The sequence below is a fragment of the Myotis myotis genome, unplaced genomic scaffold (assembly GCF_014108235.1).
Source record: "Myotis myotis isolate mMyoMyo1 unplaced genomic scaffold, mMyoMyo1.p scaffold_m19_p_13, whole genome shotgun sequence".
NCBI classification, from domain to species: Eukaryota; Metazoa; Chordata; class Mammalia; order Chiroptera; family Vespertilionidae; genus Myotis; species Myotis myotis.
The window spans coordinates 24,207,213-24,234,847 of NW_023416317.1; the positions used below are offsets into that span (position 1 = coordinate 24,207,213).

At 35.7% G+C, this 27,635-nt stretch overlaps 1 protein-coding gene across 3 annotated transcripts in view; it reads left to right on the top strand.

Moving 5' to 3' along the window:
- PPARG (peroxisome proliferator activated receptor gamma) overlaps window positions 1-27,635 on the top strand; it is a 135,053-nt gene that overhangs the window by 60,750 nt on the left and 46,668 nt on the right. For 2 of the 3 annotated variants that reach the window (XM_036332213.1, XM_036332212.1), the window contains exon 3: window positions 26,218-26,445. In XM_036332213.1, coding sequence (XP_036188106.1) covers window positions 26,226-26,445 — 220 coding nt within the window. In that variant the 5' untranslated portion in view covers window positions 26,218-26,225. Of the gene's footprint in view, window positions 1-7,581; window positions 7,730-26,217; window positions 26,446-27,635 lie in introns of those variants that run through there. The other variant, XM_036332211.1, reaches the window with a different exon arrangement.

Here is a 27,635-nt window from a genome sequence, read left to right on the forward strand (position 1 = left end):
GTTGTTTGTTGATTTATTGATAGTAGCTACTCTGACAGGTGTGAAGTGATACCTCATTGTAATTTTTATTTGCATCTCTCGGATGATTAGTGATGTTGAACATTTTTTCATATGTCTATTGGCCATCTGTATGTCCTCTTTGGAGAAGTGTCTATTCAGGTCCTTTGCTCATTTTTTCATTGGATTGTTTTTCTGGTGTTGAGTTGTAGAAGTTCTTTATATATTTTGGAAATTAACCCCTTATCAGATGTATCATTGGCAAATATGTTCTCCCATATATTGGGTTCTCTTTTCATTTTGTTGATAGTTTCTTTTGCTGTGCAGAAGCTTTTTAGCTTGATGTAGTCCCATATATTTATATTTTCCTGAGTTTCCCTTGCTCTAGGAGACATATTGGCAAAAATATTGCTGTGAGACATGTCTGAGATTTTACTGCCTATGTTTTCTTCTAGGATATTTATGGTGTTGTGACTTACATTTAAGTCTTTTATCCATTTTGAGTTCATTCTTGTGTCTGGTGTAAGTTGGTGGTCTATTTCATTTTTTTGTGTGTGTGCCTGTCCAATTTTCCTATCACCATTTATTGAAGAGAATATCTTTACTCCATTGTATGCTCTTGCCTCCTTTACCAAATATTAATTTACCATAGAGGTATAGGTTGATTTCTAGGCTCTCGGTTGTATTTCATGGATCTATATGTCTGTTCTTATGCCAGTACCAGGCTATTTTGATTACAAAAGCTTTGTAGTATAGTTTGATATCTGGTATTGTGATACCTTCAACTTTGTTCAAATTTAACCAAGGATATAAAAGACCTGTACTCAGAGAACTACGACATTTTAGAAAAAAATTAAGGAAGATACAAATAAGTGGAAGCATATACCATGTGCATGGATTGGAAAAATTAACATCATTAAAATGTCCATACTACCTAAAGCAATCTATAGATTCAACACAACTCCTATTAAAATAGCAATGGCATACTTCACAACCCAAAGATTCGACACAGCAAGTTTGTGGCTGAACCCAGATAGGAACCTAAAACCTAGACTTTCTAGCTCCATTGTCAGTGTGCTTTACCATATACTACACTGCTTCAGCATATAGAAGATCTTTTAAAATATCAAATATACATCTACTGGAGCTATTGGCTATAAGTTAACAATTTCATTGAATTATTTTTCTTTAAATCAATATGGTATATTAGTTTAAAATATTAACCTTGTATAGATAATATGTTACTTTTTGAAAATCTGAACCAAATGACAGTTTTTTATTAAAGAAGTTTGGATTTTGCCTTTTAAAAGACAATGAGATGTAACCTGGCATGGCTCAGTAGTTGAGCGTCAACCTATGAACCAGGAGGTCATGTTCAATTCCTGGTCAGGTCACATACCCATTTTGGCAGGCAGGAAGCAGCCAATCAATGATTCTCTCTCATCATTGATGTTTCTCTCTCTCTCTCTCTCTCTCTCTCTCTCTCTCTCTCTCTCTCTCTCTCTCTCTCTATCCCCCCTTTCCTCTGTGAAATCAATTTAAAAAAATTTTTTTAAAGAAATGACATGGCCCTAGGCCAGGGGTGGGCAAACTTTTTGACTCGAGGGCCACAATGGGTTCTTAAACTGGACCGGAGGGCTGGAATAAAACCATGGATGGAGTGTTTGTGTGAACTAATATAAATTCAAAATAAACATCATTACATAAAAGGGTACGGTCTTTTTTTTTTTTTTTTTTTTTTTAGTTTTATTCATTTCAAACGGGCCGAATCCGGCCCGCGGGCCGTAGTTTGCCCATGGCTGCCCTAGCCGGTTTGGCTCAGTGGATAGAGCGTCAGCCTGTGAACTGAAAGGTCCCAGGTTTGATTCCGGTCAAGGGCACATGCCCAGGTTGTGGGCTGGATCCCCAGTGTGGGGCGTGCAGGAGGCAGCCGATCAATGATTCTCTCTCATCATGGATGTTTCTACCTCTCTCCTTCCTTCCTCTCTGAAATCAATAAAAATATATTTTAAAAAAGAAAAGAAAATGACATGTATTTAAAGACAACTTTCCTTTGTCTCTTCCTATGGGAATACCCAGCTTGCTGTGATGGTTGTGATGGATTTACATGATACAGGATTATTTGTTCTTCTAAAAGGCGAGTGTCCCATTGGAATGTCATTTCTTCCATGACGTGTCTCCTGTGACTATGAGGAAACTCTGAATTGATGCAACTACCACTAAAAGATGAGGTTCTGAGCCAACTTTAATTGCACTAGGAAAAAGCAGCAGTTCTGGGTAGGGGAAGAAGTGAACTTTAGGTAGTCATTCTAGTTGTTAGGAATTAGCTGGCTTCCTTTAGAGTACCACCAGGAAATTTAAGTCTTATTGGAACAAGAAGAAAATTGATGCTGTGCTCAGTTCATTAGGTCTCTAAACTCCTCCTTGAATGATACATGTGAGACATTTGGGGCAAGCAGCTATTCTTTGATCATTCTCATCACCAACAAAAACAATAAACATATTTTATGCCAACCAGGAACTCTGTGCTAGGCTCCAGGGATATAAAGAGGTATTAGATATTGTTCTCTCAAGGAGTTCCTCACCTTTTAGGAGCTAGTTTAAGTGTTCTTGGCACTTTGACATGAAATGCAACTTTTAAAATGAGATTATAGCAAAAGAAAAGAATACTATAAACACTATTCTATACTGATATTAATAGTTTATTTTACATAAAATAGAAGAGAGCAGTTTTTAAAATTTGAATTCAATCTAGAAAATGAAACCCAAGTTTAATCTATAGCCCAAAAAAAAGCAAGGTTTCAAGAGTAATGTGCACAAAAAATATTTAATAATCTATTTCCTGGGGAATTTGATGCAAATAATTCTAAACACTGAATAATGCTTTTAAAACTTTATACAGACATAATTCTATGATTTTATTAACTATAAATGTTTAGGCCTCTTTTTGCTATTAATCATTCTTAACTGTTATTAGTCTAGTTCATCAATTTTCAACTGGTGTCCTGCAAGAATTTTTAAAACATGTGATACCTGACTATTTAGTCTGGGGTACTGACCCCTTTTCCCTTAGATTGTCAAATAAAATAATGACAGGACAAGAGCCAACACAATAATAACTATCCAGTTTGAATGAATAAAAAATATACCCATTTTTTGTCAAATTGGCAAAAAAGATATATTTTTTGGTGTGCCACAGAATTTTAGTAATTAGTTCATGTGTGCCATGAGATGAAAAAGGTTGAAAATCACCGGTCTAGTTGCATTCTTCTAAATGAACTAAAATTTTGGTAGTTTTTTGACAGAGTAATATTCAGATTTTTTTTGTCAAAGATAGGTTCCATAAAATAATATTGAAGATTAAATATTGAAGAGTAGCCTTTTCATATACTAAACTGTCCATTGTTTTCAGCAGTCATAAACTGTGATAGAGTTAAATTAGCTCTTTATCCTCCTCTTATAATCATTCCTAATTAGCCCCATTTTTTTTTTCTCTTGCTGAGACTGTACTGTACCAACAACCACATCCATACCACTTTGGTCTCCAAAGTCCAAGGAGAAATTACCATCTCAACCTCTACATTACACAAAGCCCTACATCCCTCAATAGAAGTTGAGTTAGTTTTAGTGGGTAGTACCTGAGGAAGATGGTCTTATACCACTCTTCACTCTGTAAAATTACCAAAGACTATCCTTTAAGAGTTTTCCATACCCTAGCCAGTTTGGCTCAGTGGATAGAGCGTCGGCCCAAAGACTGAATGGTCCCAGGTTCGATTGCAGTCAAGGGCATGTACCTGGGTTGCAGACTTGATCCCAAGTTCTGGTCAGGCACGTAAGGAAACAACCAATCGAGGGGTCTCTTTCACATCAATGTTTTTCTCTGTGTCTCTCCTCCCCACCCCACTTCCACTCTTTCTAAAAATCAATGGAAACATATCCTCTGGTGAGGATTAAAAAAAAAAAAAAAGTTTTCCATAGAGTGAAAAGCAATAGACTTCTATGTAAAGGTATCTTTCAGATGCAAAGTGCTGATAACCAATTGATATACAAAGCTTCTATGTCTAAAGCTCCAAGACCATACATTACAGTGCAACTCACCAACATGCTCTTTATGGATCGTATTATAATATCCTTCAGATATTAATATAATAAAGACACTGAGGAACCTTAAGGCCATGAAGATAGATATTCACAAGCATGTCAAACTCTCATAAGTTTTCTGGTGACCATATATTGTCCATTAATATTAATAACTTGAATCAAGCAAATGTATTATTTCTGATATCAATGCATGCTAATTGACCTTCAAAGTTAAGTAAATTAAAAGATCCTTTTAATTTTAGATAATTTTTCTTAATATGGTTAAATGTGAATTCATTGAGGATAGAAATCTTGGCTCATTAATGTATTTATCTCCTATGCCTAAAATAATATCTGGAACTCAGCAGGTATTTGATGAATATTTGAGGAATGAATAAATGGATAGCTGTAAAATAAAATATGTCTTCAATATATAAGGACAAAACAGATGTATAATTAGATTCAATTTATTAGGCTCAATTAATCTTGTCCATTTTAATGTTCATGTGAGCAAGTTATTTCTTAAGTAATCTAGTGGTATAGTATGCTAGGATAAAATATTATCACTAACATAAAATATGATTAAACAATCCACATTGTATAAGTATTTTTAGTAACTTGGGGTGCTTCTTAGATTGCTTGATTTGTATATGCTGTCAAAAGTTTAGATATTTCTTTAGCCTGCTATGTGCCAGGCTAAAGATTAAACATAATCAAAATTGTAATTTTTGTTTATTCACTATTTTTGAACTACACAAGATAAGAACACATTTTTTTCATCAGGCCAGCATCTAGCTCAATGCCTGCCAATATATTGTGATATATTGTCAATAAATATTTGTTGAACAAATAAAAGTATGGACAGGTTTTTGCTTTCAAGTAATGAATGTAGTCTAGGGGGAGAAGGAATGACAATGTGACAGGTGCAGTCTGAGAAGGAAAAAAAGAGAGAATAGAAGTAACAGTAAGTGAAGAGTCCAGAAATTGGTCCCTTTGATGGTAGTTAAAAAGAATGAATCTGTGTATTGCTCAAATTACAGAGAGTGCTACAGAATTTGAAAACCAGGTAATACTATTAACCTCTGAAACAAAACTAGGGTCTTCAGGTAGAATTATGTGGCATGAATGAGCTACATTCTAACTACATTCCTCAGATGTAGGAATAAGAGGAAGAAGGGTAGTGAGAGACTCCTCAAACACCCCACCCTCACTCCCAGTATCAATGTGTATTAAAAACAGAATAACTCAGTTATTCATTGATATTCCTTGAAAGAGTTAACATATTTTTCCCTTTACCCACCTAATACTCTATTCCCATGATGGCTGGTTTATTAAAAGAGGTGATTTAGACATTTCTAAGAGTAAAAGTTGGTGACGGCCAGAAGTAGACTGGCCTGAAAATTAGAGGCCTAACAACCTAGATTCTAGTTTAAACCCTGTCACCACCTTACTGTTTAACCTGGAGAATTTACTTGTCATTTGGGGGGCCTCATTTTCTCATTTTATTAACAAAATGTTTGACTCTAAAGACTTTATCTTACTAAAATGGTATCAATCTGCCAATTTTATCATTCTTATAATCTGGCATAATTTTAACATTTTAATAAACATGCCACTTTTTAAAAATTGGAGAGACTGGAATCTGAGGTCAGGAATGAGGTGGTGATCTGGAATTGGGTGAGATACTGCCACTTAATAGGAATAAGACTTAGTAGGAAAACACATCTTGGGACATTGAGTAGGAATATCTGTAAGAGAATGGGGCTTAAATTGTTGTTCTGTTTTATTAACAAGAAGAAAAGTGCTCTTGACTTTAATCATTTTTTTGATCTATCATAAAGTCAATCAAGAATCCTAAATTTAATTACACCTTTAAATATTATGTCATTGTGTCTATAATATAAGTAAATTTTCCACCATTGAGAGGGAAGGAGAAACTCTGTTATGGAGAATTCAAGTTGAATATAGTTCTATACAACGTATTCTGTACAACGAGAATTACCTCAGTCATTTGGATCTTTAACTTGATTTCCCTTATAAAGATTTTGGGGGCTTAAAATAATGATGTAATTGCCCAGCTGTCCATTTTATTCTATGCTGTTGAGATCCACTAAGTGTTTTCCCACCAAGCCGTTTCTCTGTGATTGACAAGGAAACTTTTGCTAGTCCCCTTGCAGGACAACTAGTTAATCAATGTAGATTAATCAGATATATATTTATTCCACTTGGGGAAATTGGGATAAGTGTAGTTCAGAGAATTATTGCCATCTGATATATTGCCCTATGTGGGATAGCTTTTTAAATCCACAAGTCACTGCAATTCTATTAAGCCACTTATGTGACAAGAGGAGACCAGCTCCCACATTGAATTTTGGCACAGCTAGTGTCTCCTCTTGCCAAAAAGGGCAAAGGTCTTGAGCAAGAAGCCAGCTTTTTCCTGATTACAAAACTGACCACATTCCTTGCCAACCTATCAGTGTAAGTCTATTTTTTTCCTGGTAATGCACTATTCTTCTCAAAGAGAGCTCCACTTTTTTCATTATAACATGGTATTTGTCCTTTAAACATCAACTGATGCAACATTGCTGCACTGCTGTTGATGGATAAACTTAATAATCACGTTTTTTAAAAGAAAACCTGATAGTAAAAAATCTAAGCCTATTAGTCCCTACTTTCATTCTCTCAACTGTTTAATTTTATAGAATTTGGGTAGCAGTCAGTATCATTTGGGGCTTTGTAAAGTAGTAGAATAAATACCTTAGCATATAGCATTTCTGTAGAATGCTGATAGCAAATTTTAAAAAGTGAATACATGTTTAAATTAAAAATTTTTTCCAGATAAGATGAATAGAGGTTCAACCAGGGGTGGGTAGCGAGAAAAAAAACTTTGTCCAAGTAAATTTATCTGGACAGAGATTTTAAGCTTTCCGTTTAAGAAGCATTTGAGCCATAGCCGGTTTGGCTCAATGGATAGAGCATCAGCCTGCGAACTGAAGGGTCCCGGGTTTGATTTCAGTCAAGGTCACATGCCCAGGTTGTGGGCTTGATCCCCAGCAGGGGGCGTGCAGGAGGCAGCCGATCAATGATTCTCTCTCTTCATTGATGTTTCTATCTCTCGCTCTCCCTCTCTCTTCCTCTCTGAAATCAATAAAAATATATTTTTTAAAAAAGAAGCAATTGCATATTGAACAGTCTCTTTGCTCTGATAGTTCTAAATACTGTACAGCTCGCGCCCCTCATAAGACACTAAACATGTGGGTCACTGGCGAGACAGTGTGGCAATGTTTTCCTTGTAATGAATGTACCAAGTCTTGCCAAAGCAGTGAACAAAATTATGACACAACATTTTGTCACAGCTGGCTCTCTAACAGAAGAGTGCCAGCCAATTCAGGCCTAGTTCTTTGTGTGTTTATTCCCACCTCTCCCGAATATTTGGAAACTGATGTCCTGACTCATTGGTGTGTTCACAAGTTCTACTACCACAAGTCTTTTTCTTTTAACGGATTGGTCTTTTGCAAGAAATAGACAAAATATCAGTGTGAATTACACCAATTCCTATTCCATGCTGTTATGGGTGAAACTCTGGGAGATTCTCTTATTGACCCAGAAAGTGATTCCTTCGCTGATACACTGTCTGCAAGCACTTCACAAGGTAAAGTCCATTCCAGATATGGCTATGGGGTACTTTGGGCATTTATAGAAGGTTAAAATTGCTCTTGTAGTTTGTTTTCTAAGTTATATTTGTTATAATTCTGTTATGTGTGTAGTGCAGTATTTTAATGCTTAGTTTGCTGCTATAGTGTTTACTTATAAGAATATTCAGAACTTTAAAAAGAAAATTAAACTAATTTATATTTTATCTCTGTGCATGGCTCCCATTTCTTGAATTTTAAGCATTAAAGATAGATTTATATAAAAAGAGCTATTCATTTTATTTTCCGGATTTATATCTTTGCCAAAAATATTTAAGGTCTTTTTAGACTACCTGAAGAGTCACCTTTTCTCCCTTTTACTCTTATATGTTAGATATTTCTCACAGCAGTTTTTATTCCTCTTATAGCATTTTCATTCCTTTTAAAGCCCTCTCAGCATGTTTTTGTTCCACTTTGAAATCTATATATTTATGTGTACATTTTAATCTCTCCCAAAGAATTGTAAGCTTCCAGAGTGTGGGACCAAGTTAAATACTTCTTTATATTTCTTAGGTTACCTAGCATAGATCCTTATACACTGTAGAATAGATTGTGGGAACCTTGGAGAATGTCTATTCTAAGCATCTCATTTTACACATAAAGAAAATGAGGTCTCTAAATGCCTATTTCATGCTAAATAAGTGACTAATTTTTACGTTTACATACACACACATGTGTATATATATGATTCAAATAGTTATCCCATTTTTCAACTTTTCTTTCTTGGATTTTGCAAAATGTAAGTTTTTCCCTTTTTTAACCTATTTTTCCAGTTTAATGTTTTTTTTTTAATTACAGTTGACATTCAATATTATATTAGTTTCAGGTATACAGCAGAGTTCTTCCTTTCTCTACCTCCTTCTACTGGAGTTTCTTACCACAGCTTCTTCTGTTTTGTACTGTTTTGTATTTATTTCTATTTATGCATGTTTTTTCTCCTAGATGCTAAAAATAGATTGGGTTAACTAGTGTGGTTCATGTTTTACAATATAAGTGCTAAAATATTAAAATTAAGTTATGTAATTCTTGGAATTATGGCTTTACAATTTAACATTTTAATTTTTCTGGAAGCCTGAAGTTTAAACGTATCAATCGCAATTTTTTAAAACATCATGCTTTCTAAAAAATAGTTTTAAATATTTCCTGAAATACTATTTAATTTTATTGTGATGATTTGACCCAATGTATATTTCTCTCATCTGAACCTCTTTAAAAGAAGTTTAGTTTCATTATATGATATAAAAGTCTGTTACTCTATTTTTCTGCAATCCATAAAATTATTGCTATCTTTCTCCAGTTATTGATTTAGTTGGAATCAGGGCAGAATGGCCTAGCTATACTTGAAACAGTTCTTGTGTCAAAATTTGATAGTTTTGTCTGTTTGAAATTAATATTTCCACAGTGCAGTGCAACAAATATTTTAGCTTTAACTGGGGGACAAGTACTATTTGTGGTGAGGGATAATTTAAGTTAGTTTTCATTCTATACAGATCTCTTTATTTTTGTGCCTTGAATTTTCCCTGGATTTAATTTTTTTTTTTTTGAGTCTCAAATCTCCCAGAGAATAACCCAATACTTTTCTTCCTAACCAACATGGTACAGAATAGAATGATTACAATTAAGAAATTATATATTGTACCAATAATTTAACTCTTGTTTTATATGGTCTCTGATTACTTCTTATTCACAGTGTTTTTCTGTTAAAAATATGAGGTCCTAAAGGTCAAAGACCTGTGGTTAACTTCTATTGTATTTTATAGATTACCATGAAATACTTATTCTACCTTTGCCAAAACAGACAAACTTGAAAATAAATTGGGAATATGATCATTATTAACTATTTGAGTCCAGCAGAGATGAAACACTGTAGAGAGTAGGTATTTGGTCTAGACACAGTAATTAATGTTGATGTTCCTTCTTCCTCATCATAGACAAGATGGAATTGGGAGTTGTTACCCAATAGCTGGGTCCTGCTATTGAAGAAAAAAGTGGCTCATTGAGTGTGAATGACCCAGATGTCCAGCTGTATTGGTCATATTCATGATATTAAAACCTCTATGTAGCCATTATGCCCAAAAAGGACTTTTCCACTTTTTTCTGGGCTCCATGATCATTGTGACCCACTTTATCTTATTCCCCTTTCTGTTTTCATCATGATCTTCTCAGGCAACCCCAAGTAACCCTATGATGGCTCTGAAATCACTTCCACTAGTAAAAATTGGCAAGATTGAAGGGAAGCTTCCACAAACTCAAGCTGAATATGCCTTCTGCTTCCAGTGCCAGACTTAGTCCTATGTGAATTCTCTAATTTTAAGTTGTTGCACCAGAGCATTGAAAGATGATGACACACTTGTCCTTTGGAGCTGATTGAGCAATGGAAATATGCCTTAGAGACATGACAAATGCTGCAATAGATGATTCTTGAAACGAGAGTCTCTCCTGAGATAGGAGTAAATGATTGATTGCCCATCATTTTTTACTGAGGGAAACTTAAACTGTGTCCATGTGACTCCAGGCAACTGTATACTTGGAACCATTTTGGTAATTGACCAAAGTGTTCACCTTTCCAGAAGTTCCAAGGGACCAGAAGTTTGAAGGGACCAATGTAGTGTCAGAGGATGTAACCACCCCAACCTTGTCTTGGCCACATACTTTCTGTGTGAGTTTGAGCAAATCACTTATTCTCTCTGCCCTCCATTTCTGCACACAATTAACAGAAAACACGGGGTTTTTGTGAGGATTAAATGACACAATATTTATGAAAGTACATCTGAAGCCATATATAGAGTTTATTGTTTTGGCCTTGTAGTATTAATCACTTGTGGATAGAAGACTTATATAATCTTCCTAAATGCCTAAATTTGAAGTATTTTAAGGAATATGGGGGTGGGGGATGGCAGAATCCTTTATGCACCAAAATAAGTGGCAGTTTTGAATGAAATGAGGTTTCTGCATAACTTCCCATGAATGTGTTAATAAGGAAATGATCAAAATTAAAGAAAGCATCTTTATGTCTTATGTTTTTAATGGAGGAATTACCTCCCACTTTCATTAACATTTGTCTATGAAAAGATTAAATTTCCAAAAGTTGAAATTATTTTTGGAGCCTAAATGAGAGTGATGATTACATGTTTTCTTCTCAGAAACATTGAAAAACTGTCTTCAATTATAATGTTCTCTATATGATGAAAAGTTAGGTTATTGACATCACCCTGAATTTCATAATCTAACATGTAATAATAATTCAAGGCCTTTTTCTAGAATTTTATTGTTGTCCATATTAATTTTTTTTAGTATGGCTCTAGTTTTATCATTTATTTCTGATTTAACTGTTCAAATCTCTCTTCTGGTCACCAGGACTTAGAGATTTGGTAGATTTCTAGACTCTGAGAATCTCTTGTTTTGAAACATGGTCATTTCTCTTGTTATTTCCTCCAAATTATGAATTATAGGAAATACTCAAAACAAATGTTATTTATATTAGATGCTTACAAGAAGACACAGCATTTAAAAAAAATTGTTTTCCCCTATCAGCCCTCAGGAATATAACTTGTCTTGAAAACTATCTGACAGCAATTATCCATTTAAACTATTAATTGACGTGCATGAGTCATTAAATGAAAACAATTTTTATACATTTGAAAGAGGTTTTTATAGGTTACTATCTTTGTCAGCATTCTCACTTATAACTTGAATAAGATCACCTTGAGGAAATTCTAAAATCATCATACCTCTTTGTAAGGTACATATTCTTTGTTTCAGAGAAAATGTGAGCTAATCAAATTTCTTCATTGTATTAGATCAACAAAAGTGACACAAGGTTTCTGTTACTTAAGGTACCTTTAGATACCCTTAAATTGGGCATTAGAACGTTGTCCAGCAAATGCTTCCTGTTCATCTGCTAGTGTTGAATATTTGTGAAAATATGTGATAGAGAATGAATCAGACTCATTTGAATGGAGCTAAGTTTCTATAAACCTCTACCAAATTACCCTTTTCTGTAGACAGAGTTTGCACCTCTGACTAAATTAGAGACACGGGAATTGCACATGTACCTGATAGTAACTGCAATCCAACTCTACAACCTTGAATTAAAATCACATGGCTGTTTGAGTACACAGGTTTTTAGACTCATATAATTTTTGTTTGAATAAGGGATTGGCAACACAAGATTGAGATTCCCACAGTGGGGAATTGCTTGCATTATAAAGTAAACTTAAAACAGTCAACTGCTAATTACCTACATGTGAATTATCCCTCACTACTTCATGCCAGGATTTCTGTATGGCTTTTAGCTGACCTTCTCAATAGGAAACTCTCAGCCAGCCAATCCAATTTGCAAAATAAGTGGTCCTAAAAAAACAGCCTTCTAATAAGTATTGAGCACCTACTGTAGTGGACACTGAAGTCTAAACACCTTTGCCTGGCTTTCGAAGTACTTTATAATCTGATTCCACTTTATCATCTTATTTCCCTACAAACCATAGTGATTGGCCTGGGATTTAATAGAACTAATTTCATTATCCCAAGAATAAGCCATATTCACTGTGGCCACCAAGCCTATCACATTCTGGAAAGCCCTTCTTAATTCTTCCATCTTTTCAAATCCTCCCTGTCCTTCAAGGTCAAGTTCAAGTAATGTCTGCTGTGAAGCATTCTCTGAATACACTACCGTTGATGCTGTCCCTCTCCTACAAACTGAAACTATGTCCAGAATATGTCTCCTATCCTCCCTCCACTGCTACCACCCTGATCCAAGCCTGGATTGCTATCCCAATCTCTCAAGAGGTTTTCCTGCCTCTGCCCTTGTCTCCCAATAGCCTTGTCTCAGCCCACCATCCAGAGGGATTATTTTAAAAAGTAAGTCAGATCTGTCATTCTGCTCAAAACCCTGCATTGGCTCCCCACGTCACTTATAACAAAAGCCCCCGTCTGCCCCACAGCTCCCACCCCACCCAGTCACTTCTCCGTCCCCTCTTGTATCTATCTGCCCTTTACTCACTCTGTTCCCACCACACTGGCCTCCTTGCTGTTCTTCCAACATTCCACACATGCTCCTTGCCTTAGTGCTTTTGCTTCTTCTGGCCTCTTAGCTGACTCTCTCAGCTCCTTTTCATCTTTGCTCAAATCTTACCTTCTAGGGAGGACTACCTTGACCCCCTATTGAATTATCTATTCTCTCCACTGCCCTTCCCCTCCCCCTGCTCTACACTTTATTTCTAAAATACCCTATAATGTATTTATTTCTTTATTGCATTTATTGTTTATTGCCCACTTTATCCCACTAGCATATCAACCCCACGAGGGTAGAGATCTTTGCCTACTTTGCTCCCCCACTGGTATATACCAAATGCCTAGAACATGCTCTATGAATAGCAGGGCTCATTAATAATTGTTAAATAGAAATAATAAAATTCTCTAACCTTTTTGGTCTGTATCATATAATTTAGCCCTTAATTAGAGAAATACCTGATATTATTTTCTGTTTTATATGTTCCTTAGGCTAAATTATGTAGTCAACTAAGGGTAAGACCCAGGTTTTATTCTCTTCATTATTTCACAAGTATCTAACACAGCAATTTTCAACCTTTTTCATCTCATGGCACACATAAACTAATTACTATGCAGTACACCTAAAAATATGCTATATTTTTTTGCCACTCTCACAAAAAATATAGGTATAATTTTGATCCATTCACACTGGACGGCTATTGTTGTGTTGGCTATTGTATTTTTATTTGACAGTCTAAAGGAAAAGAGGTCAGTGCTTCTGACTAAATAGTCAGGGTATTGCATGTCTTAAAAATTCTTGCTGCACACCAGTTGGAAATGGCTGATCTAACACATAATAGGTATCTAATAAGCTTTTGTTGACTTACTAATACAAAGCCGATCTCCTGCTTTACCTTGGCAGCTCCTGAGGTCAAGCACTGGAATGTATTTAGTAAGTACAAACAAAAGTTTAGTGTAAACTAAATACTAGTCTAAAACCAATGCTAATGTAAACAAACAAACAATACTAAATATGCTAAACTCAGGTACAAACATATCTTGAATTACCTATTGCTTACAGTTATTTGCACCATGCCCTTTCATTGGTTTGACTATCATTAGTTGAGTATCTTTCAATGTTAATTTGAATGTCATAAATTTGTGAATTATCCAAATGCCTGGCTTCTTCTGCAAGTCTGCCTACTTTTTTTTTAATCCTTTATTGTTTAAAGTATTACATGAGTCTCCTTTTTCCCCCCATTGACCTCTCCCCTGCCACCCCCACCCCCAAGCACAAGCCCTCAGCCCCCTACTGTCTGTGCCCATTGGTTTTGCTCATATGCATGCATACAAGTCCTTTGGTTGATCTTTTACCCCCTCACTCCCTGCTTTCCCTCATAGGTTGTACAGTCTGTTTGATGCTTCTATATCTCTGGCTCTATTTTTGTTCATCAGTTTATGTTGTTCATTATATTCCACAAATGAGTGAGATCATGTGATATTTATCTTTCTCTGACTGGCTTATTACACTTAGCATAATGCTCTCTAGTTCTGTTCATGCTGTTGCAAATGGTAAGAATTCCTTCTTTTTTACAATGGCGTAGAATTCCATTGTGTAGATGTACCACAGTTTTCTAATCCATTCGTCTGCTGATGGGCACTTAGGCTGTTTCCAAATCTTAGCTATTGTAAACTGTGCTGCTATGAACATAGGGGTGTATAAGTCTGCCTACTTTTTTAAACTTCTAGTATTCATTTGAACTTCCAAGAGACTAATTTTCTAACAGTGGTAAGAAAAATAACTTATTTAATTACTAACTAATATTCAACATTTAAAGCACTTAAAGTTATACCTGATATGTAATAGGTGCCTAACAAATGTTAATTTTGTCTTCACACACTTAAAATGTAAGTTACCACTTTGGGATAATACAGGTTTTTATTATTCATGCTTTCTAAAGTTTTCTATTATCAGACTTATTGTTTACCCTCTTATAATCTTTTCCTTAGCATTTTTCAAAACATTTAGATATTATCTGATATATATTATTAATCATAGTTCCAGAAGAATGAAAGGTTTAATTTCTTACTTTGGCAAAGAGCCAATGGCAAAACTTAGTAATAGAACAAGAGTTCTAGTATTTTTCAGATGTTCTGGGCATGTGAATACAATGGCTCCCCTTGCTTCTTTTAATTAAGTCACTTCTTATGGAAAACGTAAAATATTTATTGCTCTTATGTTTTTGCTTGCATTAGCAATTAAATATTTTTAATGTAAGATCATTGGATATTATTTTGCTATTGTCTTGTACTTTACATAAAACTCTGCCTTTATTTTAGTTTGTGGGGTTTTTTTTAATTGTAGGCCTGTTATATTAGATGTCTGGGCAAGTTTGCTTAGTTGACTAAAATATGATGCTAATAAGAACCAAAAGTGTGCATTGGACATAAGTATGGCCAGAGTTACATAGAAATCTTTGCCATTGATACAGGCCACATCTCTAGTCAATTACATGATACAAATAATTGACCCAGGATAAACCAATTCAATTTGCAAGTGTGTGTCCTATGTAAAATCTATTCATCTTTGATATTATATTCACTTATTTGTTATCACTTAAGTTGTTATCAGGTAATATAAGGGGCATGCTGGATGATAGAGACAAGTATCTTTTCCTCATAATATTTTTATCAATAATAATTCAAATCCTAATCATCCCACTGGGCCCTCATAATTCAAAAGCCATATCTACCATGAAGTTATTCTCGATTATTTCAGAACACGTTAGTCTCCTTCTCCTCCCCATTTCTAGAGCACTTATTGTTTCTATCACTACTTTGATCTCTATACTTTTATTAAACATCTTTCACCTTGGTAACTTCTAAAGATCAAGAACTATAATTATAATGTATTTCTTGTGAGGCCTAAAAAATACCTTGAACATAGTATTAAACACTTCGGTATCTTGATTTGAAATGATTTTGATTTTATATTACTGAATGAGCATAAATTGAGATTAAGATATTGAGAAATAAAAATTCCAAAGAAAGTAAAACAGGGAAAGCTTTTAAAAAGAGAAACACCATAATAAAATATAACGATAATTCTTCTAAGAAGCAAGGTTTTTAAAATAGATTGTTGATCCATTTATTGACAAGATCATCTTTTCCCCAGTACACTGAAGTGGCATTTTTGTCATAAACCAGATGCCTATGTAACTGTTGGATTGATTCTGGACTTGCTCTTCTGTTGCATTTGTCTATTTTTTCTATTTTTGCACAAATTAATATGTTGTCTTAATTACTGTAGCTTTATAATTGGGCTTAATATCTGGTAGTAGAGTCCTCCAGCATTGTTTTTCTCTTTAAAGTTGCCTTGGCTACTTTTGGTCCTTTGAATTTCCATAGAAATTTAGACTCAGCATGTCAATTTTCACACAAAAATGGTAGGATATTGAATAAATTTTTTCTGAACCTATAGATAAATGTAGAGAGAATTGACAGCGTTACAATAATGAGTCTTCCAAAATGTGAACATGGTATATTTAAATATTCTTTCATTTTTTTCAATAATACTTTTGAGTTTTCAGTGTAGAGATCTTATACATATTTTGCTAGATGTTTTCCCCCAGGTATTTGAGGTTTAATGTTATTGTAAAAATCATTTTTAAATGTCATTTTTATTTGTTGTTGGCTTACACAATTGATTTTTAAATATTGACCCTCTTTACAGCAACTTTGCTAAATTCTCTTAACTGCAATGTTTTTTATACAATCACATCATGTGTGAATAATATTAGTTTTCTTTTTTCTTTTCTAACCCTCATGTCTCTTTTCCCCTGTTGTATTAGATAGGATTTCCAATATATTGTTATTCCTGATTTCAAAAGGAAAGCTTTAAATATTTTAGCATCATACATGATTGCTACTTTAGGTATTTTGTTTGTTTTTTATAGATATTCCCTATCAGATTAATGAAGTTCCCTTTCCTTCCCAGTTAAGAAGTTTGTTTTTTTTTTAAATCATGAATGAGAGTCAAGTTATATCAAATGCTTTAATATAGAATATTTTTGGTAATGCTCTAATAGCTCAGGAGGAAGGTCTAAAATATGAAAAATGTTTACTCTGGACATTTTAATAGCACATTGTAAAATGTTTTAAGATAATACGTAGTATTACTTGTTTAAAAACAAAAAATGGGCCAATAACCCCTAGCCATCTGGCTACATCTGTTTTGACACTTTTGTTCTTAGTGTTTGTTTTGCTTACGACCATTGTCTTCTCATTAACAGTGCTTGGCGCAGTAAATTGAAAACAAAAGAAGAAACAGAAGCATAGTGTATCACATAATTTTGCCAGACTAAAAAACTCTAAGTAAGATAGTGCCTTTCCCTTCTATGATGATTTCAAGCTATTAGAGGTGCTTCAGTAGTAAAGCATTATTTAAAACCTCCCACCCATCCTGGTTGCAGGAGGTCCTTTACAATGTTTGAGAGGTGGACACACCAAAGAGAAACAGTACTTTGGCAGATCTTTAATGGTTTCCTCTTTTTTGACTAGTTACAAATTTCTGGAGCATTTTTTTAATTTTTTTCCCTTTCCATTCAGTCTCCCTTCTCTCATTTTTATTCCCCTATCACTGCAAAGCCAAAACCAAAATGTGAAGAGGGAGATAGCCAGGAGGAAACATTCCAGTTCCTTTTTTCTGACCTAAGCACTATTCTTCATGTGTTAGCAGGCAAAGTAGGGATTTTCTGCTAAACCAGAGCAACTAACTGTTCAACAGATTGGGCCTGCATCTTAATTAGGTTATGAAAGGAAATCTCCCTTTAGAAACATGTAAAGATAGTTTCAGCATAAGAAGCAAGCTTGACTGTAGGGAGCAAGAGGACATGCATTTCCAGCTAAGGAAGAAGAAATGGAGGAGGGCATGATCCTGTCATCTTGTCTCCTGATAGCTCAGGAGTGGATTAGGCAAGCTATCTAAACAGCATGTGGCATTACAAGAGAAACAGGTACATATGGTAAAGGGCAAATATGCAAAGGATGATAACTGTATGTTTAGGAAACGAAAAAAGTTACAAACTGCAACATAGGTTAGACGATTATTTCACAAACTGTATTCCATCAAATGTTAAACCTCTCAAATATTGCATACTGTGCCCTCTCCTCTCTTGTATTTTCTCAGGAATTAAATTAGTCGAAGAAGTCCCACAGTAAACCTGTTTAACCTTACTTGACTAGCATTTCCTAAATTTACTTGCCCACCAGAATTTTTTTCTTTTTAATTATTTTAAAAAGAACATCATTAACATATGTATAACACAGTTGGGGAAATGCCAGATAAGACTTAGACTTTCCTGGCTACAAAAGAGCAATTAAGCAATGGAATAAGTAACCAAGAGAAGCTGTGTACTCTCCTTTTCCAGAGGCCTTTAAAACAGGACATCTGTTTTAGGCGTAGTCCTGTTTGAACAATGGGACTATACTGGTGTTTCTTCCTCTTCCTGTCCCCTAGTGGTAGCATTGGAGGCTTTTAGTCCACCTTTTACATGATTCTAGTACTTTGGTTATTAATAAGTGCAAAAATGACCACTGTTACCAATAATTATATTTATTGAGGACTTATTCAGTGTCTGGCCCTCTGCTAGATACAGGAAACAGAAAACCTGGATTCTTAATCAGCCTCTAACCAACTGTGGGCAAATCACTCTGCCTCCTTTTCTTCATCTGTCAAATGAGGAATTTAGGTTATCTCAAAAAGGCCGTTTCTGCTCTAATATTTCAGGATGATTTTTGTCTCTGGATAGCAGCTCTTAAAATGGGAGAAGAATTTAAAAATTCTGAGGTCAATTTACACTGCAAAATGATTTTCATGAATCAATAAGGAGGGGCTGGATAAATAAGTTGGAACTATATTTAAGAGTTCTAAGGTATCAAACTGAAACAAATAAGAAGGTATTTTAAAAAAGTCATTTATTGCCTACCTGGTTTGGCTCAGTGGATAGAGCGTCAGCCTGAGGACTGAAGGGTCCCAGGTTCGATTCCAGTCAAGGGCATGTACCTTGGTTGCGGGCACATCCCCAGTGGGAGGTGTGCAGGAGGCAGCTGATCGATGTTTCTCTCTCATCGATGTTTCTGGCTCTGTATCTCTCTCCCTTCCTCTCTGTAAAAAATCAATAAAATATATATATATTAAAAAAATAAAAAATAAAAAGTTATTTATGGTCTCTGAAAGGGCACTTCCAACAAGACTACTAAGTTTTAGAGAATATATGAAAGGCTTTTTTCTGGCACCTATTATTGTTGCACAGCTTAGCACATCTGTCTAATGAAGCTTTTATTTGAGAATTATTCTTCAAAGTACATCCCAGCCTCCTGTACCTGATACATCAAATGTATTCAGTTTAGAAAGTTAAGTGCAGCCTTGAAGTTTTAAACCATCTGGGTGGGTAACCCAGTTCTACAATTCAGTAACTGTGTTCTTGGACAGATCACTTACATCCAAATCTGCGCCTTAGTTTCCTCTTTTTAAAGAGGATTATAAGTGTGCCTACCTCATAGGGATGTTGTGAAGATTAAATGGGATGATTCAAATGCTGTATTTAGCACAATACTTAGGAAAGATTTGGGGTGCTATTAATATTAGCTAATATAATTATTAACACGTTAAGCGCCCTGTCAATCACCGGTAATTCACACTATACTTTCCGTCCCGAAGACAAAACAGACTGGGCGCTTAACGTGTTAAGGACATGCAGCATTTCCCCAGATATTCTAATAGAAGTTTTTCTTTTCATAAGGGACAGCATAAAACACCAAAGGGAAATTAGATGGTTCTGGTGCTTCTAGCATCTTTTCTGACCTGCTGCTTCCATACTCCCAAATAATGCTGCCTTTCAGATAAGAGAAGTTACTTTATTTTTGCATCTTGGTTGTATTTTTGTTTGAAGTGCTTTGTACTTTGTAATATTGTGCAAAGTCTGCTCACTGACTATAATATAGTTTAAAGCCAAGTTTGAAGGTCTAAGATAAAGGTCACATATTCATGTCCTTCCTCACAATGTCTGCCTAGAGACTTTGGCCTTCTTGAAACACACTGAAGGTTGTGAAATTGATAGATACACCCTGATGCAACACACTCCTGTCACCCAGCTGGAAAGTTAAGACACTGTTACTTATCCCTGAGAAGGACTGTTGTTCATCCTAATATTTCGCTAATTTATTCTTTCATGGGTAATTGCATGGAGTAACAAAAAACACCTACTCAACTTACAGCTTGGCAGAAACAGTAGCTTATGTTTTCTAGAGACCAAATTAGAAGCAGGCTCCCTGGATCCATCTCTAAGTCAAAATAAAATAAAATGTCTAGGGAACCACTGTGCCTCCCAGTAAACATGGTCCATGAAATAATATTGTTTAGGTCAAGATGTCCTAGAATAAGAGGACAGGGAGAAGGAAAGGGGAGGGAAAATATGTATTTGAGTAATATGTTTTCATAGAAATGAACAAGAAAGCTGTTTTTCTTTCTTACTTTGTCTTTTCTACATAGAAAAAGCAAACAAACTTTGTAGGACCCTAATCTTCCTCCTGCAATTATCAAAAAAAAAGGAAAACTGAGTATACATTGTGGAGGGGAAGGATTTTAGCTTAAATTGTATTTTATTTATAATATTGAAGATTACCATCTTTTCTGGGGAGCTTAAGTCTTAGCAAAACTAAACCATTGAGAAAGTACCTTTATTCCATTTTCACAGAAAAAAAAATGAATACTTATCTACTTTTCTCTATAAAATATGCTCATTCAATTGGCAAGCATTTAGTAAACAACTGTGCATAGGACTAAAGGGAAAACAGAATAGTAAGACACTGTCCTTTTGCTCCAGAACTTGAAATTGAATGGTGGAGATATTTATCCAAATAATTATATCAGAGTTAAAAGACAAGTACAAAATGCTGTGGGCATACAGAAAATGGAGAGTATTTTTAGGTTGGAGCATTTATGGAAGGTTTCATGGAGAAAGTAGCATTTGGACTATTATGGGATTTCCCACTATTGTTGGAAAGACAGATTGTAAAGTGTAGCAGTGAGGATGGGAAGAAGATAGAGCAGCCTCAGCATGAACAAAGATGAACAGACTAGAAAATGCAGAGCATGTTGAACGTGGTCAGAGTAGAATATGCCTAACCAAACACAGGCTGTACCAAATGGGAGTGAGGTTTGAGATCACTATGGAAAAAGATCACTAGTGAAAAAATTAAGTCAAGGCCATGCCAGGGAGCGCCTTAAATGCCAAGCCAGGACATTTTAATTTATTATGTAGGTCACAACTTCTCCTGCTTTCCCACTGATAGCCCTTAGTAGAAGAGGACAGCAAAAACATAGCATTCTTGGGGTGGGAATGAATAGGTGGACGTTCAGGGCAATGAAACTATTCTGTATGATATTGTAATGGTGGGTACATGATAGGCCTTGGTCAAAACCCATAGAATGTGCAACACAAAAAGTAAACCCTAATATAAACTGTGGACCTTAGTTAATAATAATGTATCTATATTGGTTCATCAATTTGTAACAAGTGTATCACACTAATGCAAGTGTTAATAATAGGGGAAATCCAAGTTAATAATAGGGGAAATTGTGAGTTTCGGGGGTGAAGGGAAGGGAGAAAGGGGAAAGAGTATATGGGAACTCTGTACTTTCTGTTCAATTTTTATGTCAACCTAAAATCACTCAAAAAAAATGAAATCTTTTTTATGTTTAAATCCTCACCCAAAGACATTTTCATTGATTTTTAGAAAGAGAGGGAGGAATGGCAGGGAGGAATGGCAGGGAGGGAGGGAGGGTGGGGAGGAGAGAGAGAGAGAGAGAGACTGAAACCTTTGGCATGTGCCCCAACTGAGGCTAAGGATCAAACCAGCAACCTAGATATGTACCCTGACTGGGAATCGAACCCACGACCGTTCCGTGTATGGGGACAACGCGCCCACCAACTGAGCCATACCAGCCAGGAAAAGTCTATTATTTTTTAAAGCCCTAGCTGGTTTGGCTCAGTGGATAGAGCGTCAGCCTATGAACTGAAGGGTCCTGGGTTCGATTCCAGTCAAGGGCATATGTCCGGGTTGTGGGCTTGATCCCCAGTAGGGGGGGCATGCAGAAGGCAGCCAATCAATGATTCTTTCTCATCATTGATGTTTCTACCTCTCTCCCTCTCCCTTCCTCTCTGAAATCAATAAAAATGTATATTTTTTAACTCATGTGTTCATGAAATATACAAGTACAATTTTTTAGGAGTTTCATATTATATATTTAAAATAACATGAATTTTATTCTATTCATTTATGCATAAGTGGGCATTTTAAGATTAAAATTTTCCCCAAACTTTTCACTAAAATCCATGACCCATAAGGATATGATTCCTGTATTAAGAAGCATGGCTTTGGTTGACAGGGAGTCACTGAAGTCACATTGAAAGTGAAAAAAGCCCCGGCTCGGTAGCTCAGCTGGTTGGAGCCTTGTCCTGTGCACCAAAAATGATAGCAGGTTCAATTTTCTGCCAGAGCACATACCTAAGTTGTGGCGCGTAGGGGAGGCAACGGATTGATGTTTCTCTTTCACATCAAAGTCTCTCTATCTCCCTCTCAAATCAATAAACATATCCAAACATATCCTCCAATGAGGATTTAAGAAAAAAAAAGTGAAACAAAACTAAACCAGTAAAATGATGAGCAACTAATTTTTCTTGCAACACAGATATTTTTGCATCTTTATTTTTATTTCCCAGTGTTCATACAGAGGCATATACAGTACCTTTAACTCACTTAGTGAACCTTTATTTTGTTTACAATAAGTATAATGAGAAGTAGTTGATAAACCAACTTTTATGGATAGTGCAGTTGAAACAAGGGAGATATATTTAGATATGAAAGTAATTTATACTAAGAAAAATGTGAAATAAGCCTGCTGAGGAGATGGGCAAAGTAAATGGAATGGCTTAGGTTAGGTAGGTTTAGATGTATTTTATTGATTTCGGAGAGAGGAAGAGGGAAAGAGAGATAAAAACATCAATGATGAGAAAGAATCATTGATCGGCTGCCTCCTGCATGTCCCACAGTGGGGATCGAGCCGGAAAACCAGACATGTGCCCTGACCAGGAATAGAACCCTGATCTCCTGAGTCATAGGTGAATGCTAAACCACTGAGCAACACTGGCTGGGCTTTTTTTTTTTTTTTTAATTTGAGAGAGAGAGAAACATTGAAGTGAGAGAGAAACATGGTTCAGTTGCTTCTCATATGCGACCTGACTGGGGATCAAACCTGCAACCTAGGTATGTGCCCTTACCAGGAATTGAACCAGCAACCTTTCTATGCATGGGACAACACTCAACTAACTGAGCCACATTGGGCAGGACTAGATATGTTTTGAGACAAAGAATTCGGTTTGATGGGTGCCCCTGTCATTGAGAGCATAAACTTTTTACTAGATGTCATTGAGACCCAGTATGACCTTCAAGCTATCACCAGTGCACATTCCTCTTTTTGTTGTGTAGTGTTTACACTGTAACACAGATAACTTAAGGTTGTTTGGGTACTTATTTATGTAGATATTCAGAATGTGAACCCAAACTGTGCCTAATGATTCCTCATGGAGCCACTGAAGCACATTCACAGGACTAGGCTCCTCATTTGTGTTTTCAAGGCACTTTGTTTTTCTTATGAAGACCACAACTGGAATCTTTAACCTCATGCAGAACTCAGCCTTTGAGAGTGAGTGAATTCCTTAGCTCTCTGCTTGCTGGGAAAATACAAGACACCCATTCCCAGATATCCTTAGGAGAACAGCTCTTCCTGCATAAACTATTTTCATCAATGAGAGAATATATACAGAACAGGGTTTCTGGATCAGTCTTGAGTTTGAATTCTCTACTTACTAGCTGTTGGACACTGGACAAGTCACTGCACTTTGTAGTCCTAGCCTACCTGTCTCTAAGTGGGGATAATATCTTGGGTTACATGAAGTAAAAGGTAGAATTCGTCTTTTATGTGCGAGGTACTCAAATACTAGTTTGTTTTCCCCTTTTCCTACCTTTTATGCTAAAACTCCATCAATTCATTTAGTATTTAATAAACAAATGTTTAAGGAGAACCTACCATGAGCCAAGCAAGCTCTTTGCTAGGAGATAGGGATATAATTGCAAATAAGACAGGTAAGCATATGATTTCAGGTGCCCTAGAATTTTTGAGCAATTCATTTCTTTGCCTCTAACAGCAATCTCAAATTCCCACACCTCTCTACTGGTATTTTTGACCAAGGAGTTAACATTTACAATACTTGTGACTGCCCTCACCTCAGTGGATAGAGTGTCAGCCCAAGGACTGAAGGGTCCCAGGTTGGATTCCAGTCAAGGGCATGTATTTTGGTTGCAGGCAGATCCTTCTGGCGCAGTTCACATGATCTCTGGCCCCAGGGCGGCATGTAGGAGGCAACCAACCAATGAGTCTTTCTCACACATCAATATTTCTCTCTCTCTCTCTCTCTCTCTCTCTCTCTCTCTCTCTCTCTCTCTCTCTTTCTCCCCTCCCCCCCCCACTTCCACTCTCTTTAAAAAAATTAATGAAAAAATATCCTCACCTTAGGTGAGGATTAACAAAAAAATAAACACATAAATAAATAAATAAATAAATAAATAAATAAATAAATAAATAAATAAAATACTTGTGACTGCTTTTTTGGCACCACTTTAATAGTGAACTGGTTTCAGGTAAACCGAGTCAGACAGGTTCCCATTGCATAAAGGTTTAAAGTTTACCCACTTCAGTCACTCACAAATCCACATTAAGTACTTAGAACCAAAATCTCTGAGGGTTTTATTTCACTTACTGTGACCACAAAACATATTTAGAAAAATACATGTGGCATCTTAAGCAGGCAATTCATGAAACAAGTTATTCTGTGGCCTTAGAATCCATATCAGTGTTTTTATCTATGTGTGTGTGTGTTTTTAATGTTTCCTTGTTTTCATTTTTGTTTTGTCTTGGGGGTGGTTTAAAATGAATTCTGAGCCAGAGTCTCATTTTATTTTATTTTATTTTTTTAAATATATTTTATTGATTTTTTACAGAGAGGAAGGGAGAGAGATAGAGAGTTAGAAACATCGATGAGAGAGAAACATCGATCAGCTGCCTCCTGCACATTTCCTACTAGGGATGTGCCTGCAACCCAGGGACATGCCCTTGACCGGAATCGAACCTGGGACCTTTCAGTCCGCAGGCCGACGCTCTATCCACTGAGCCAAACCGGTTTTGGCCAGAGTCTCATTTTAACATTCCGTCATTGATATTCAAATATGTTTCACATATCTCTAACCTCTCTGTTCTCAATATGAGGAATGCTTTCTCCTCTTTAAGGAAACTGTATACACACAAAACGTAAATATTTGAGTGTTTTTATAGCACAGAAGGGATTTCTCTTTTTTTTAAAGATTCATTTTGGTGTTACTTTTAAGAATAAAATTATGTTATAATATAGTTAAAGAATAAATTGTTTATGTATATATATTTTTATTGATTTCAGAGAGGAAGGGACAGGAAGAGAGAAAGAGAAACATCAGTGATGAGATAGAATCATAGATCAGCTGCCTCCTTCACACCCCATGCTGGGAGTCGAGCCTGCAACCAAGGCATGTGCCCTGACTGGGAATCAAACAGTGACTTTCTGGTTGATAGGTCGACACTCAACTACTAAGCCACGCAGGCTAGGCAAGAATAAATTCTTATCTAAATTTAATATACCAACTTTCTGTCGCACAAAAACATTATAAACATGAATAGAAAAGCAAAATTTTCATCCTAAAGAGAAAACTATTTAGGATCTCTAATTTCAAGAAAGTAAATTTGTCCCAGGACTTTATGCTCTTTAAAAATTAACAGACTTGCCCTAACCGGTTTGGCTCAGTGGATAGAGCGTCAGCCTGCAGACTGAAGGGTCCCAGGTTCAATTCTGGTCAAGGGCATGTACCTTGGTTGCAGGCACATCCCCAGTTGCGGGTGTGCAGGAGGCAGCTGATCGATGTCTCTCTCTCATCAATGTTTCTAACTCTCTATCCTTCTCCCTTCCTCTCTGTAAGAAAGCAATAAAATATATATTTAAAAAATTAACAGATTTGATTGATGACCTTCTGTAGAAGATAATGAGGGCAGGACTGTCTGTAGGACATTTTCATGGAGTACACTATACATGTTGATACTGTTACAGGGTTCTCCACTGTGATATCCAGCTAAGAGATGACTTTCTTTAATAAAACAAATTGGGCAGCACTAATAAGGTGGTTGTGTTCTCTTCTCCAGATGAAATCACATTACCAAACATTCTTTCAGTTCCCTTTCTACATATCTTTAGAGGATTGCTCTGTCCTCCAGGACCAACTACATAGCTATGCTTTTTTTCCATTTCAGAAATTACCATGGTTGACACAGAGATGCCATTTTGGCCCACCAACTTTGGAATCAGCTCCGTGGATCTTTCCGTAATGGATGACCACCCCCACGCCTTTGACATCAAGCCCTTCACCACTGTTGATTTCTCCAGCATTTCCACTCCACACTATGAAGACATTCCATTCGCAAGAGCTGACCCAATGGTTGCTGATTATAAGTATGACCTGAAGCTCCAAGATTACCAAAGTATGATGTTTATTTTCACTTTTCAGAGTACTAAGACTAGCATTGGACTCAATAACACTGGAGTAAGTGCTCCAGAGACTAAAACTCTATAGAGAAGACATTTACCATTAGTCTACTCATCCACATATCCATGAAATATTACCAGAAAGGAAGGCAGTGTGTTAATCCCCCAGATCATTCTTTCCTTTGTCCCTTCTTCCTTTCTCTCCTCATTTTTTTCTTTTTTGGTTCTTCTTAGGAGCATTATCAAGTATGATTATATTGCCAGGTATATATCAGGCTAAGAGTCCATCACCCAAACTTTGAATTCTTTTGAATACTTATAAGTTAATAAGTAACAGTGTGCTACCTTATTATCACCAAATTACAAATTATAATCCAATTTTTTCTAATTCTGCCATTTGAGAAGCTTACACTGAAACCTGAACTGGTAAGGGAATTAAGCCTGTGGTTCTCTGACCCTCCAACACCCGTAATACTAAAGCTATAACAGACAGCATACAGTATTTGAGACAATTAAGGTTATTTTATAAATAACACAAATTTAAATTTTGAAAAATTGGTCTATTGATAAATCTTCATACCATTAACTCAATTCACATCGAAACATCAGACTCAAGAAAAATTAAAACTGCACTTTTCAAGATAAAACAAATTTCTGTGATGCTATTTCCTTGATTTTTATCTCTTTGTGTACTGATATGCTGGTTTCCCAAAGCCACCACTATGTAATTGGTAACCATTACTTGACAATAAGAACTTCTTGTATTTCTAGTGTGTTTTTTAAGATAAATAATATACATGGTTATATTAATATGTGTGGTTTTCAGTAGGAGCCTAATATGGAAATTTAATACCCCTATTCTTAACCAGTGGGAAAGTAGTGCTAAATTTCCATAGGTTGTTTCACTCTATCAAATATCATTTTACAAACCACCTTTTCTGATGGTATTTTTACTTTTTATGTTCCTTCTGTGTGTCTTTTGCAAGAATGGTTTGAAAATATTTCTAAAATGCAACATTGAAATTAAAATACACAATTTAATATTGTGAAAATGCCAAGTACAGCATATTACATAGTAAAATAACCTTGATTGTCTCAAATACTATACTAGTATATGGGGTGCTGGAGGGTCATAGAATCACAGGCTTAATTCCCTTCCCAGTTTTATTTATACATTTGAAGCTCA